The sequence below is a fragment of the Carassius carassius genome, chromosome 18, assembly GCF_963082965.1.
Source record: "Carassius carassius chromosome 18, fCarCar2.1, whole genome shotgun sequence".
Taxonomy (NCBI): domain Eukaryota; kingdom Metazoa; phylum Chordata; class Actinopteri; order Cypriniformes; family Cyprinidae; genus Carassius; species Carassius carassius.
The window spans coordinates 14,226,337-14,243,452 of NC_081772.1; the positions used below are offsets into that span (position 1 = coordinate 14,226,337).

The 17,116-nt window shown below is 40.5% G+C and overlaps 1 protein-coding gene across 1 annotated transcript; it reads left to right on the top strand.

The window, feature by feature from the left end:
• The first annotated feature begins 1,535 nt into the window (after nt 1-1,535).
• Nucleotides 1,536-11,821, top strand: LOC132092484 (carbohydrate sulfotransferase 14). The gene is made up of 2 exons (XM_059498730.1): nt 1,536-1,972; nt 10,527-11,821. Exons 1-2 carry the CDS (start codon nt 1,700-1,702, stop codon nt 11,352-11,354), a joined length of 1,101 nt encoding a protein of 366 aa, XP_059354713.1. The 5' UTR covers nt 1,536-1,699; the 3' UTR covers nt 11,355-11,821.
• Nucleotides 11,822-17,116: the final 5,295 nt, after the last annotated feature.

The following is a 17,116-nucleotide window of genomic DNA, read 5'->3' on the forward strand; positions in this document are numbered from 1 at the left end:
TGGACGATAGTTTCGTTTCATTTTCGTTAAATAAATAAATAAATCAAAGTCCAGGGAAGGGGCATGTGGCGGGAGCGAACGAGCATGCAATGAGACAAAAGCCATGTACACTCACCTAAAGGATTATTAGGAACACCTGTTCAATTTCTCATTAATGCAATTATCTAATCAACCAATCACATGGCAGTTGCTTCAATGCATTTAGGGGTTTGGTCCTGGTCAAGACAATCTCCTGAACTCCAAACTGAATGTCAGAATGGGAAAGAAAGGTTAGTTAAGCAATTTCGAGCGTGGCATGGTTGTTGGTGCCAGACAGGCCGGTCTGAGTATTTCACAATCTGCTCAGTTACTTGGGATTTTCACGCACAACCATTTCTAGGGTTTACAAAGAATGGTGTGAAAAGGGAAAGACATCCAGTATGCGGCAGTCCTGTTGGCGAAAATGCCTGATAGAAGAGCAACTTTGACTGAAATAACCACTCGTTACAACCGAGGTATGCAGCAAAGCATTTGTGAAGCCACAACACACACAACCTTGAGACGGATGGGCTACAACAGCAGAAGACCCCACCGGGTACCACTTATCTCCACTACAAATAGGAATAAGAGGCTACAATTTGCACGAGCTCATCAAAATTGGACGGTTGAAGACTGAAAAAATGTTGCCTGGTCTGATGAGTCTTGATATCTGTTGAGACATTCAGATGGTAGAGTCAGAATTTGGCGTAAACAGTATGAGAACATGGATCCATCATGCCTTGTTACCACTGTGCAGGCTGGTGGTGTAATGGTGTGTGGGATGTTTTCTTGGCACACTTTAGGCCCCTTAATGCCAATTGGGCATCGTTTAAATGCCACGGCCTACCTGAGCATTGTTTCTGACCATGTCTATCCCTTTATGACCACCATGTACCCATCCTCTGATGGCTACTTCTACCAGGATAATGCACCATGTCACAAAGCTTGAATCATTTCAAATTGGTTTCTTGAACATGACAATGAGTTCACTGTACTAAAATGGCCCCCACAGTCACCAGATCTCAACCCAATAGATCATCTTTGGGATGTGGTGGAACGGGAGCTTCGTGCCTTGGATGTGCATCCCACAAATCTCCATCAACTGCAAGATGCTATCCTATCAATATGGGCCAACATTTCTAAAGAATGCTTTCAGCACCTTGTTGAATCAATGCCACATAGAATTAAGGCAGTTCTGAAGGCGAAAGGGGGTCGAACACAGTATTAGTATGGTGTTTCTAATAATCCTTTAGGTGAGTGTATATCAATGACGGCAGTGCATTTGCATTGCATTACTCAACCACTAGCTGGTGATTCCAGCTACTTTTCTGGTTTACAAAACTGTTCACAACTAGTTCCAGTATTATAGAATTTTTCTAATTTTAAAACTACTTGACTAGTGTCCCGCATCTCCCCATCAATCACGAACAGCGAAGCTATAATTTACAAGACCCCCCCCCCCCCCCCGAAATCGGTCTCCCCACCCCCATTGCTCAATACTACATTTCCCAACATGCTCTCTTGAAAGGTTTTTTTTTTCCTCCCTTCTTTTCACAGAAAGCACTGAAATCAGATGTTGGTTAGCTGCTTCACTGAAGCGGTGGATGTGTGTTGATCTGTCGGTATTTTGAATCACTGAGCCTCATTAACCGGACGGACTCTTTTACGCATGTGATTCACTATGCCGCCTCGCAAGAAGGAGCACGGGATTAAACGAGCGAGCGGATCCCTGGTCCACTTCAGACCGTCCGTGAGCGCGTCCACCGTTCGCCGACACTCCGCCGTTGTTCCTTCGGTGCTGACCTTCGCCGTGATCGTGGCATCCGGAGGCCTGTTGCTCATGATAGAGAAGGGAATGCTGAACAGCGTGCAGACTCCGCCGCCACGCGCCAGCGGGAAGAAAGTGGAATACCGAGCGAGGAATAGCGACGCGGCTGTAGACGTGGAGTCTCAGGTAAAATAGACGAACAGAGGCACAAGTTCGCTAGATTGTGAATAAACAGTGGCGTATTTTGTTAAATTCATAAATGTTTTTATGTGTTTGCATGTAGTCATCAGACTTTCCTCGAGTTTCGCGAGTCAGTGCTGCAGTGAATTTTCACGATAACTCGGGCTGCGTCTCAAAACATTGTGAGCTTTATACCTAGTCAACAATTCAGTCCAATACAGTGCCCCCTATTATTACGTGGACAATTTAGCCACACGTAAAATGTTTTAAAAGTATCTTGGGTTGAATATGTAACGATACGCTTTAAAATCAAAGCAATGGTTCACAAAAATGATCAAAAAATACTGAAGTTCTATGATTTTCATTTAAAACTCTAAAAGTGTCTCCGGTGTTTGTCCCTTGCCCAGCTAGTGCACTACTCTGAGTACATGGACAGAAAAGAGAGACAGTTTATGAGGAATAAAAACATTGAAGACACTCTAATCAGTATAGTCCTTTCATGCCATTTGATTTGCCAAAACTTCTCAATATCTTTTCCTCTATTACTGCAGTTTCTTTCAGTACTGTACTTTTGGACACTAGTGTAAAATGTAATTTTAAGGTTTAAATCCGATTATTCCTATTTATATCTGATTAATCCAATTATACTGTCCTATTACTACTCCACTGGAGGATCTATGGGTTTAGTTAAATTTGGTATGTGGAAAGCATCTTTGATGGAACACAGGAGCTCCAGATTTCATTCCAGAAAATATTAAACCGCTGCTTACCTTCAAGCCAAGATATGAAATCTGAAACTTGGGGCCAATTCTTTCAAGGTAAGAACCCTGCTGTGCTCTTGACAGAAGAGTACAATCACATGACAGTTCAGCTTCCATCTCTGATCTGTCTCAACCACTGATAAGAAATCTAGACGTTTTGATTGCGGAGTTGCCTATAGTAACCAGGCATTATTGTAAAGTTTTGTATTCAGTAGGGGTGGCACGGTTCAACTTTTTCACGGTTTTCGAGTCACGGTTTTCGGTACAGTTCAGTATGTGCTATGTTTATCGAAAAACTTTATTTTCTAATAAAAAAAGAAGAATATTCTATCCAACTACAAGCAACAGCACAAATAAATACAATAGAGTAAAGATACAAACAATAAACTTTTTTTTTTTTTTTAGGCAGGTCTAGAATTAGTTTTTAGGTACAGAAATTGAATAATCAAATGTAAAACAGCATTGCATATTGGACTGTATAAATTAAAGATTATTCTTTATTAAAGTTATAAAAGCTTTTTAATCAAGAGCAGTGAGTGATTCCTTTTGTTTTTGCTGTTCGATTAATAGAGGTCTGGATCGTTATGTCATGTTGCAATGCATTGTGGGAATTGCGGTACGAAAGTAGATGTACTGTATAGTAGGCGGTAGGTAACATTGGTCATTTGGTCATATTTTTATTTTTTTGGGGGAAAATGGTTCACTATTGCTGTATTGTGAACTGCTGTAATTGTTCTCATGATCGTCAGGGCAAACGCCTCGTGAATCATACTAGTTTTCACCATTTTCCTACTTGGGGAAAAAAAAACACAAGGAGACTGATGTCTGAAATCACCAAGAGGCATCGGATGGCTTGGGTCGCCGCTGTATGGAGGAAAACCATCACATTTGATAATATTAGAATACATAGTTATGATGAGACATGTAGTGTATGGTCTCTTTCTCTCTCATTTCATTACGTTTTCTCTAGTTTTTGGCCAGTAAGGGAGTCAGTTTAGTGTCTATTTTTTGTTAAAAAATTTTATTTTCACCCAATCCTGAACTTAATTTGCTTTTTGATATTTTTGTGCTTACTGTATTTACCAATTCGAATAACTTGTTTCAAAATAAACTGGAATGAACTTCAAAATAGGAAATAAGCGTCTTGTTTTTGTGAACGGTGGGTTGTTTCTGAGGTGAATGTTCGTTATACCTGATTACAGAACAAACGTACCGGACGAAAACAGTGGATTATTGCACGTGATAGTAGGCGCTGGGCGATATATCTAATGATATGATCATGCACATTTAGTCAGTAAATCTGGTTCCGTGATTAGCGTTAAATTGCAATCACCTGCTTTTAAATGGAGCGGCACTTAATAGACAGAGCCGTAGATCACTGACAAGCTACGCAATATCGCGTTCATTATCGAAGGCGTTTCATCTGCGATAATGAATGCGATATTGCATAGCTTGTCATGTATTAAAACGGGTTCAAGTCATTCCTTAATCACGTGACAGCCCCATACGCTAAAACCAATGCAGTCCGAGCCGGAAAGAGAATTGATTAGTTCATCTCATGAGTCTTTCGGGTCAAATGTTCCTTAATCATGTGACCGACCCATACGCTATTTCTGATATTTCTATCACTGTGTTTTTGTTACTGTTTCTTCAGGATCTGTTGTGTGTTATTATTTTATAAATAAATAAAACCCTGTTATAAATAAAATATTGATGAATTTGTCTTTTTGACTGTCTATCAGTAATAAACACTAGGCTATAAATAATATAAAAATACAAACCTACAATACAAAGTATTTATAGCCTAGTTTGTTCATTTTTAATCCAATTTTAAGTTTGCTGGTATATAATTGCTTTTTCTAGGCAAACTTGACATTTTGGTCTAATATATGTACAAGAAGATTGCTCAAAAAGGACATAATGACATAAATTAAAAGCAAATAACATTTTGAATCCTAAACAAGTAACACTACAGTTTTATAGTCTAATCTGAAGGGTGAACAACAAGGTCATTTTTGAAGATTAACATCCACTGTAAAAAACAAAAAAAATCTCTTCTTTATCGAAGTGATTTCGCCATCATATGGACAAAATGTAAAGCATAACCAATAATTATAATAAAAAAAAAAGTACTATGCACCCATTTGTAAGGAAGGTTGTAAATTAACTAATTACTCTAGCCAATGTTGTCACGTCACACGACAAAAGAACGAAGACCCGAAAGATGAACTAATCAATTCTCTTTCCGGCTCAATACCGCATTGGTTTAACCTGGGTATGTAACGTGATTAAGGAACGAGTCAAAAACCCGATAGACCCGAACTATGAAATAATCAATTCTCTTTCCGGCTTGAGACTGCATTGACTGACAGGTGAATTATATGGAGTCAAAACAACGCATGAAACAACATTTTAATGGTATAAAAGTGTGCACATCGAGAGAAATAAACCGCAGATGTTCATGTTAACAACTTCTTTAACTTGAGCAAACACTGCTAACACATATGCATTTGTTAATAAAGTAAATAAAACAAAAACATGAACGTTTTAATGTTACTGAATAAAAAGAAACGATCCACTCGCAAGCCTCTGCTCATCATGACAGTACCTGGATCAGTGAGCTGCGTCTCGGGCCAATGGCGTCACTTCCAGGGAGGCATGTTGTACACACCCCCGTCCCTTGGCTCCACCCCCACGTCAAAACAGTGCCACAAAGAGAGACGTGCAGAAAAATGAAGCGCAAAGGGAAAACGATATCGTAAGATCAAACTAGACTGACACGCAAAATAAAAGCAGCGTTGCAAATAAATTAATACATGTGACCATAGAAAATATGTATTGCAAAATTATTGCTTTCGCGTTGTTTCATTTGTTTTGCAATTATTTATTTTTGTTTGCAACACTTCATTTTTTTCACCCAATTCTTTATTTTCTTTTGCAATTCTTTATTTCTGTTTGCAAAAAGCAAAATTATTTTTCTTAATACTTTGATTTTCGTTTGCAAAACTTTATTTTCTTTTGTAAAACTTTATTTCTTTTGCAAAACTTATTTTTTTGCGTATATATGGTATTGTTTTGACTCCATAGAATTACTACTAGCAGAACAGAACCTATAGAATATTGCGCATGCACGACTGAACGAATCACTCCCCGAGATGACTCGTTCTTCTCGAGTCAGATTAAAGATTCGTTCAAAATGAACGAATCATTCAAGAACGACACATCACTAAAGCTTAAATGAGTGTAGTTTAAATACATATTAACGTGTGCTGTTCAGGTCTCATCTGTGCGCACGCGCTATCAGCACCCGGGTGTTGACAGAAATAAATAACTGCTCATAATCCAGCATAAGTCATTCATATTGATCAAGAGTGAATGATTTGACCAGGTTTTTTTTCTCATCGCTATTGTTGTAATGTCTGGGAATCCAGGATGCGCATCCATCAACAGAAACATATATTAGTTGAACCCAGTTTGTTTTACGTGTTATTTATAGCAAACCATATTACAGATGCTTTGTCAGATTTAAATTGAACCGCGGTCCCAGCGCGTTCCGATCCGTGTGTGGTGAACCGAGGGTTCGGGGTTTTTTTCAGCGAACCGTGCCACCCATAGTATTCAGTAATCAGTTGAATGTGTTTTTTTTTTTTTGCTGATTGTCAACTGAATGTATGAAGTGAACACTCTTATGTAAATAGAGAAGTCGCCATCGTATGTTTTTGTATATATTTTTTTTCTTGTGTATGTATCCTGAAAATGATTAATGAGTTAGTTTTAAGTGCAGTTCACGTGATGCTTGGTTTTCCAGTGGAATGTCCAGAGTAAATGTTTTTGTCTGTTTAGTAACACATTTTCATGTTTCATCTGCTTTTGGCTTGATGGAGAGATGTTTATTGCTGAACATATTTTAGTTTGCTATTTTTAAGTGTACATTTTTTATTGGACATTAGGAGAAAATTATATTTAGATCGGACCAAGTGAGTTGAGACCTTTTTGAGTAAAGTCATTTTGTTCAAGAATCATTAGGTACACAGTTTCACAAAATAGTGATTATTGATTAAGTAATTAGATGGCACATCTCATTTTATTTCCATTTTACATGGTTCTCTGAAATAATTGATTCTAATTGGTAAGTTGTGCCCATTCATGGGTCAAATATGCAATACATTTCCCCCTAACCATTTCAGCCAAAGCAATTTTCTAATTTAACTTTAAAACATTATATACCTTGAACAAAATCAACTACAGGGTGAATCACAACATTTCAAACTTTTAAAGTGTAAAAAAAAAAATGTTTTGAAAGTTTGACAGAAAAAGACAAAGGTATAAAACTTTGTACTTAACTGCTTTAATAAGTGAAAACTATAATCCCATGAAGTATATTTGAATAAGTTAAAATGATGGGCACTAAAGCATTTGGGCAGTTTTTTATTGGTGGATTTTTTCCCCCCACCTGGAATTCTAATGTTGAACCGTTTTTAAAAAAAAATAAGTTGGAATAATGTAGACTGATGTCTTCGGCAACAGCATCTATCTTTGATTAAAGGGGTCATATGATTTTGCTAAAAAGAACATTATTTTGTGTATTTGGTGTAATGAAATGTTTATGCGTTTAAAGTAAAAAAACAAGCAAAAAAAAAAACATTTTCCACATAATGTACATTATTGTTTCTCCTCTATGCTCCGACTTAATGAAACGCGTTTCAAAGCTCAACGGCCTGAAAAGCGTGGTGTGCTCTGATTGGACAGCTATCCAGTGCATTGTGATTGGCCGAATACCTCAAGCGTGTGATGGAAATGTTATGCCTCTTAATATACTGTGATGCGTGTCCCGGTCTGAACACTGGCTCGACAAGACAAAAACAATAAAACCCATACAATAAAACGAGCCATTTGTTGCATCCAAATCTTCCCACATGCAGACGTAGACACGGGGGTGTGTTAGAATGAGCCGTATTTAGGGGGGTTTGGACGAGTCTTAAATTTTATAAAGAATATCTCTTTGGGTTTGGGACTTTAGTCTTTTCAACTTTAGGGGTCTTATCTATTTACTAGGGCTGCAACTAACGATTATTTTGATAATTGATTAATCTGTCGATTATTTTTACGATTAATCGATTAATCGGTTTATGTCCTTATATTTTAGTTTTGCCCATTTTTTCCCCAAGTAAATTATTAATAAAGGGTCTTTATCATTCAGCATAGATTTTTAAGGGATTTTAACCATTTTGCATTGTCATATCCTCATCAAAAATATACCTGGAGTTTTGTTTTATTATGTGTTAGTAATCCTTTGTCGAACTCTTCTGCAATCAAAACACTGACCCATAGCAAATTTCACAAGGAGATTTCAAATAATGTTTTCACCATGGCAGTCCTTAGAGCTCCTAAAGTAGTTTAACATCCCGAACAAAGCTTATTAAGGAATCTTTCAGAACATATTTTCATGAAGAAGAAGGATAAAACAGAAAAAATTGCAGTACATTGCATTTTATTATTTACTGGGAAACAGCTTTATAGCTTTTGCTGAGAAATTGTAAACAATCCTTCGATCCTTCGAAAGTGCATTTCAAATATATGTAAACATTTACCTCTCTCATTCAGTCATAATTAGGCTGCAAGACTGAATTATTAACTGGTAAACGACAAACTGATCACAGAACATGTTTGTAAATCTTTAAATGTTAACTGTTAAAGAGCAAAGTTATTAGCTTTTAAGACTAAACATTTGCAAACAACATTGTACTGGAGAATCTGCACAAATAAAAGTCTTAGGGGCCGTTCACATAATCGCGATTAAAAACGCGTGGAAAACGCTAGGCGCGCCGCTTTCTCCTTCTTTCCAAAGCGATCGGGCTCTTGCGCCCCTGAGGCGTCTGCCTTTGCTAAGCAACCATGACGTGCTCTCTCCTTGAAAACGCGGAAATTTCAGCAAAGGATTAGTGGTGGAAATTATGATTCTTTTTAGAGATTCGTTCATTTTCAGTTCGTTCACCAAAATGATTCGTTCAGAATCGTTCACTGATTCGTTCAGTGACCATTTCTTTGTATTACACAAAATAAGCCAGCAGATGGCAAAAAAAGTGTATTATGTGTTATGTCTTAAGTCAACGAACGTATTCACTTGTTACAAAAACTGATCTGGCTTTATTAAAATGTGTGTATAATCACATTCAATATATAAAGTCTAATTAAGTTTTTCAGATGAACATGTTTTCTTGCCTAATTAGCATTTTAATCGTTTGGTCAGACAGTTTGTAAATTATATATTCACATTCATAAATCGGGGATTAAACGTGGAGTTGCTAAATATCAAAACAAGCATATGTGCACAGTACAGTACTTAACTGCGTTTTGCATTTTTGCGAGATTGACATGCTAAATGGCAGACTAACCCTGTTTACTCTCATTCATTTCGTTCACGAACGAGATAAGCTATGTGCCAGTTCATTTCATTCACGAACGACATGTATCAGCTCATTCAACTCATTCACGAACGACATGTGTATCAGTTCAGTCATTTCGTTCACGAACGACATGTATCAGCTCATTCAACTCATTCACGAACGACATGTGTATCAGTTCAGTCATTTCATTCACGAACGACATGTATCCGCTCATTCAACTCATTCACGAACGACATGTGTATCAGTTCAGTCATTTCATTCACGAACGACATGTATCAGCTCATTCAACTCATTCACGAACGACATGTGTATCAGTTCAGTCATTTCGTTCACGAACGATAAGATCTCCAGATCTAGTTCAGACTCATATGAAACTCGTTCATTAAGGACGTATTCGTTCACTACATTCAACAAATCACATACTCTGTCACATCTCATACTAGAAGGCTATTGACTCGAGGTTGAGTAATTCTTTGACAGGATGAAATGGTTGTTACCTGGTTCACTGAGCTGCGCATGCGCTGCTTATAGCGCCGCGCTGCTGTGAAGGGAGGAACTTCACTGAACGAGAAGTACGAGTCAGTGGATTACGTGAACGAGAACGATTCGTTCACCTAAAAGATTCGTTCAAAAAGAACGATTCGTTCACGAACGACACATCACTACAAAGGATAAATGGATTTGCAGCTCTAAAAATCGCACCCGCGGTGCGCTTGCGGCTCTCTGAAAAGTTGAAATGTTTTTAACTCGATGCGGTGCAGACGCGCCTGGAAAAACGGGCGCGTCGCTTCTATTATGAGCGCGCATACCTACATTGGAAATAACGAACTTGAGCGCGCAAAAGACGCGATACGTGAACGGCCCCTTAAACAGTTCAGTAGTGCAGAGTTTACAGGTTACTCTTCTTTTTTGAATGCTTAAAGTAAAATACTCCCACATCCCGCTGAATGCTGCAGAGACGCTGTTCGGGAAGCACATGACATAAAACGAGGCCAGCTATTGGCTATTCGTTACTTCTCCTGCTGTACTGGCTGAGTAAAACCTCCGGTGGCTCATTACTGCCACACTTTGGTCACCGCAGATTTGAAATATGCACGAAATGAGCCGCTTACGGCAAATAAAAGTTATTTAGCAACTAATCGATGACTAAATTAGTTGACAACTATTTTAATAATTGATTTTAATCGATTAAATCGATTAGTTGTTTCAGCTCTACTATTTACAAACAGCTTGTAACACTCCAAAGAGAAAGGAAAACTTGAAATCGCATCATATGACCCCTTTAACAACCTTGCAGCTCACAGTAGGTCTACAAAACTTGAAACTAAATGTATGCTCAAGTTTTTCTGTTTTTATATTGTTCTAAAGTTATATATGTCCCTTTCCCCCCAGATTGTACAAGAGATTCGAAATCGCACCATAAGATCGATCTGTGGTCAGAAGAACATGCCTCACAGCGTGTGGTCTCTCAGTCCCCTGCAGAGGAAGACTCTCCTCCAGCACATACTAGTAAACGACGAGCATCGCTTCCTGTACTGCTACATCCCCAAAGTGGCCTGTTCCAACTGGAAGCGAGTGATGAAGGTACTGAGCGGGGCTCTAGCCAATGTAGACGTCAAAGTGAAGATGGACCATCGTGCTGATTTGGTCTTTCTTTCTGACTTTCCGCCCGAAGAGATTCGCCATCGACTACGGCATTATTTTAAATTCATGTTCGTGCGAGAGCCGATGGCACGCTTGCTTTCAGCCTATCGCAACAAGTTTGGTGAAATTGAGGCTTATCAGCGGAAATACGGTGCGGAGATCATACGTCGCTATAGAAAAGGCTACGCAAAGGATAAAAAAATAGCAGGAAATGACGTGACCTTCACTGAGTTTGTGCGTTATTTGCTCGACGAAGACCCGGAGCGGATGAACGAACACTGGATGCCCATTTACAACCTGTGCCAACCCTGCGCCATAGAATATGACTTCATTGGCTCGTACGAAAGGCTGGAGAGTGACGCCACGTACGTTTTGGAACGTGTCGGAGTGCCGCAACACGTGCGTTTCCCTGAACGCCAGACCTGGTACAAACCCGTCACCAAAGAAACGCTGCATTATTACCTATGCACTGTGCCACAGAAGTTTCTCAAAGAGCTCCTGCCCAAGTATATTTTGGACTTCTCTCTGTTCGGCTATCCTTTACCCAACACAACCACTCAATACTGTAGGCATTAACAAAGGAATCGGGTTTATACCAGCTATGTGAGAATGTCTATAATCTTTGAATATGTTAATATTTTAATACTTTTTAATACATATATTTTAACCTGTACAGTATTGAAAATATACTTGAATATAAGCCTCAGTACAGTGTATTTGAGAGCTATTTAAGTTCAAACCACTATTTAAAACTGGAAATACTCAATCAGCTATTTTTATTCATGAGATGCAGTAGGATGTCCATATTAGTGGGGATAAAATGAAGAACATTGTGCTGTGCACAAGACTATAGTGACAGTTTTATATTAGTAAGCACAAGTTTTCACCATTTTCATGTCTTCGTAATGTTAAAGTTACCAGTGTTTTTCTTTTTTGGTTATTTAGATAATCATTACCTCTGCTGTCCTTTATGATTTTGCTCATTAATCCTTTTGTAAATAGAAAAGTGAAGCTCAAAAACCGAGAAAATGAGACTTCAACTAGCTTTTGAAGTCGTGCCTATCTGTGTCTAATGAATTGTGTTGAGTGTGTTGTTTCATATGACAAAAACAAATATCTCTGATCACAAACTTGAACCCTTTCCATCTGCCACTTCCTCTGAAAAGATGAGACTGAATCCCTTAAGGGATTATGAGGAATGCAGATTCACATCCAAAAGCAGAAGTACTGTACAATTAGGAAATAAATAAAAAAAAATCTTTGAAACTTGCAAGCTGGATTTCTTCGGGTAATGTTGGGTAATATTGGTCTGAGAATAATATTAATATTAAATAACTAAACTGTAACAAGCTAATGGTGATTTAAATCATACCGCAAAACAAGAAAACAGTGTGAGGATGTAAAAGCTCAGCTTTCTCCCAAAAGATCAGTCTGGATAACACACAGGAATAACAGGAATTACATTTAAAGGCTGTTTGCACCAAGAACTACAACAATAACTATAACCTTAAAGTATTCAAAATTATAAGAATAGCAAAGGAGATCAACAGTATTGTTGGAATAACTTTCAAAGTGTTGTTCAAAGGTGCTTGTCCATGCAAACGCGATCATGATGCTGGGATGTTATGAGTGATTCTCAGCCCAAAAGTTTTTGGCTTTCACAACGTTCTGGGAATGTTCATTTTTGTTACAAAAATAACTAACAGAACATTACCAGTATGTTATTATTTGCTTCTTTCGGAACAACATACTAATGTAATGTTTGAAGAATATTCTGTGTTTGCTGGGAGGGTGTTGCTAGTTGGGTTCGGAAGAGTTTTTTTCTAATGCATTGCCAAGCCATTGTTAGGGGCTTTTCATACAGAATACATTTTTCCATTTCACATTTCCACTTTATATATTTTATACTGGTTATTTCACATACGGCTAAGATTTTTTTTTTTATGGCTAGCAATAAAACAAAGTAAAAAAGTAATTTGACAATAGCACACTTCAGTAAACACTCATTCATCTAGTAAATGGTGCAGAATGAGTTACATACTTATACTTACATGCTATACTTAGTATTGAAGATCAGTAGCATGGCTTAGCAAGTATCAATAAATAAATGGCAAGGAACATGAGAAACATTAAAATGGGACCGCCTCAGGCGTGGCCGATCGTGGAAGCACCAATAACACCATGTCTGCCAACCATGGCAGACCAATCGCTGCAGCGATCAGGGAGTCCTGCTCCCTGTATATAAACCGCAGCTACCTGCCATTTTGTCATTCTCGTTCTCTTCCCCGTGAAGATTTCGGAAGCTGTCCTCAGCAGACTTGGAGAATTATTGCTAAACAGTTTATCGACGGAGCCACAAGGTAACGTCCCAAACGCAATATATTCTTAACGTTTGTCGAGTGACCTAACACTTAAGAGTAAGATAACTAACGTGGCAAGGCGAGTTTTCTACTTTAAGTTTCTCTACTTATTTTTTTCGAGGAAAAAAGTAGGAAAAGAGCTCTCTGTCGCAGCACAGCTCCGTACTAGCTGTCACGTTGTGGTGGGCTTACCGTACGAAGAGAGTGCAGGCTTCATGGCCACTGCAAAAGAGCCGGGGAGCCCCGGAGGACAGGGCCGTCCTCCTCATCCGTGTGCGTGCGGAATGTGGATTTCTGCGAAAGATTCACACAGTCTCTGCATCTCCTGCTTGGGTGCTAAACACGCTCAGGCAGCGTTGACCGACCCCGAGGGCTGTCCCCACTGTGCAAAGTTCTCTGTCAAAACCCGAGAGCAAAGGCTTCGCGTTTTAGTAGCTGGGAAGTCGGACCCATGCCTCTCTGCTCAACCCAGAGAGGAACCGATGGATTGTCCACAGGCCTCCAGCTCCTGGGGTGAGATGATGGAGAAGGTGTCACCCGTTCTTCCCCCGCTGTTTGGAGATCCGTTAGCGGGAGAGGAAGATGACGAAGTTTTGTCGACCATCCTCGAGGACAAGGATGAGAGCTCACCCTCCCCTGTGCAGACGGATACAGATCTTATCGAGGTCTGTCGCAGGGCCGCGGCTAGACTGTCGATCGACTGGCCATCCCAACCAGCCGATAAAGGAGCTGAAAGAGACTTGTATGACGGAAAGAGACTTCCATCACGTCTCCCTCCAGCAAGGCAGTTTATTCCAGCCGTCCCAGCTTGTGTGGCTGAAATGAAGAGGTTTTGGGATAAGCCTTTTTCCCACCGAGTACCTGTTAAGGGCTTCTCGAGGCCATGTCAGGTTGAATTCAGTGAGGTTCCGAGCGTTCCTAACAGAAGAGCGCATCAAAACATTTTTCAACTGCCTCTCCCTCTTTCAACGAGAGAGTTTAGTCTTTTTCAGAACTTCAACTACTGGGTCTGATGGCCTCAACAGTGTCAGTGGTTCCCCTGGGACTGCTGAGAATGAGGGATTTTCAGAACTGGAAAGTGTCACAGGGCATTCGCCCCACGAGCCGTCTCAGCCGCAGAGTGCGAGTCTCACTAGAATGCATGAGCGCTCTCTGTCATTGGAGAGCCCTGTCTTTTTCTCAGGACAGGATGCCCTCGGGGTCCTGTACTATTGAGGAAAGTGGTGACAACAGATGCATCTCTATCACGGGCTGGGGGGCAGTGTTCGAGGGCAGAACAGTGAGGGGAGTTTGGTCTTCGGCACTAAGAGAGAAGCACATAAATTTTCTAGAACTACTTAAAGTGTTACTAGCTCTGAGACATTTTGTGCTTTTTCTCAAGAATCATCACGTATTGGTCAGGACAGACAATACAACGGTGATAGCCTACATAAACTGACAGGGAGGAGTGCATTCTCACAAGCTCCATCTGTTAGCGAAAGACCTGGTTATGTGGAACAGCAGGAACCTCCTGTCATTACGCGCAACGCATGTTCCAGGAATAATGAACAGGGGAGCAGACTTACTGTCCAGAGGGAATCCTCTGTACGGGGAGTGGAGACTCCACCCCCAAGTTATGATCATGGTGTGGCAGAGATTCGGCCAGGGTGCCGTAGATCTCTTCGCATCACGCAAAGATGCGCAATTTCCTCTGTTCTTCTCTCTGGTGGGAAACGATGCACCGTTGGGTGTGGATGCTCTAGCCCACGAGTGGCCAGACGTATTACTTTACGCTTTCCCTCCGTTGAGCCTGATCGAGCCGACACTACGAAGGGTTCGGGAACGAAAACATGTAATGATTCTGATCGCGCCATACTGGCCGGGGAGACTTTGGGTGGCGGAGATTGCGCAACTGCTCTATGACCAGCCATGGCCGTTACCAGTGCGCAGGGATCTCCTCTCACAAGCACGGGGGGAAATATTTCACCTACCCCTCAGAAACTAGCTCTCTGGGCCTGGCCCGTGAGAGGCTAAATCTGGATGCAGCTGGGTTACCTCCAAAAGTGATTGAGACAATTCAGAATGCGAGGGCTGCCTCAACGCGCTCTTTATATAATCTCAAATGGAGGGTGTTTGAGGGTTGGTGCGCAGAAAGGAACATTGTTCCTTTCTTGTGTTCAGTTTCAGATGTGCTGGTCTTTTTACAGTACCTTCTAGATAAGGGCAGTGCCTTTTCTACGGTTAAGGTTTATCTGTCGGCTATCTCGGCATGTCATGTGGGTATTAACTCGGGTACTATTGGTCAGCACCCTCTCGTCTGTCGGTTTATGAGAGGTGCACATCGGTTACACCCAGTATCGAAGCCGCTGGTCCCGCCCTGGGACCTGTCCGTGGTTCTGAACGCGCTCTCAAAAGCCCCTTTTGGACCCATTGATAAAATTGCCTTGAAGCTACTAGCTCTAAAGACGTCTCTGTTGCTCGCTCTCACTACAGCAAAAACGGTGAGTGAACTACATGCTTTATCAGTTCACTCTTCATGTATGATGTTCGCTCCAGGTGTTCATAAAGTCACTTTTAGAACAAACCCTGCATTCGTACCCAAAGTGTTTGATCATGCGGGGGCAGTTCAATCAGTGAACCTGCTAGCTTTTCGTCCACCACCCTTTGCATCCCCAGAGGAGGAGGGGTTGCACACTTTATGTCCTGTTCGTACTCTGCATATGTACGTTCAGAGAACACATACACTTCGTAAGAGCAATCAGCTTTTTGTCTCGTGGGCTGATTCTTACAGAGGTGCTGGAGCCTATCGTACAACCCGAATTCCGGAAAAGTTGGGACGTTTTTTTAATTTTAATAAAATGAAAACTAAAAGACTTTCAAATCACATGAGCCAATATTTTATTCACAATAGAACATAGATAACATAGCAAATGTTTAAACTGAGAAAGTTTACAATATTATGCACAAAATGAGCTCATTTCAATTTTGATTTCTGCTACAGGTCTCAAAATAGTTGGGACGGGGCATGTTTACCATGGTGTAGCATCTCCTTTTCTTTTCAAAACAGTTTGAAGACGTCTGGGCATTGAGGCTATGAGTTGCTGGAGTTTTGCTGTTGGAATTTGGTCCCATTCTTGCCTTATATAGATTTCCAGCTGCTGAAGAGTTCGTGGTCGTCTTTGACGTATTTTTCGTTTAATGATGCGCCAAATGTTCTCTATAGGTGAAAGATCTGGACTGCAGGCAGGCCAGGTTAGCACCCGGACTCTTCTACGACGAAGCCATGCTGTTGTTATAGCTGCAGTATGTGGTTTTGCATTGTCCTGCTGAAAAAAAACAAGGCCTTCCCTGAAATAGACGTGGTTTGGAGGGAAGCATATGTTGCTCTAAAACCTTTATATACCTTTCAGCATTCACAGAGCCTTCCAAAACATGCAAGCTGCCCATACCGTCAGAGATGCTGGCTTTTGAACTGAACGCTGATAACATGCTGGAAGGTCTCCCTCCTCTTTAGCCTGGAGGACACGGCGTCCGTGATTTCCAACAAGAATGTCAAATTTGGACTCGTCTGACCATAAAACACTATTCCACTTTGAAATAGTCCATTTTAAATGAGCCTTGGCCCACAGGTCACGACGGCGCTTCTGGACCATGTTCACATATGGCTTCCTTTTTGCATGATAGAGCTTTAGTTGGCATCTGCTGATGGCACGGCGGATTGTGTTTACCGACAGTGGTTTCTGAAAGTATTCCTGGGCCCATTTAGTAATGTCATTGACACAATCATGCCGATGAGTGATGCAGTGTCGTCTGAGAGCCCGAAGACCACGGGCATCCAATAAAGGTCTCCGGCCTTGTCCCTTACTCTGTTTCTCTGAATCTTTTGATGATGTTATGCACTGTAGATGATGAGATTTGCAAAGCCTTTGCAATTTGACGTTGAGGAACATTGTTTTTAAAGTTTTCCACAATTTTTTTACGCAGTCTTTCACAGATTGG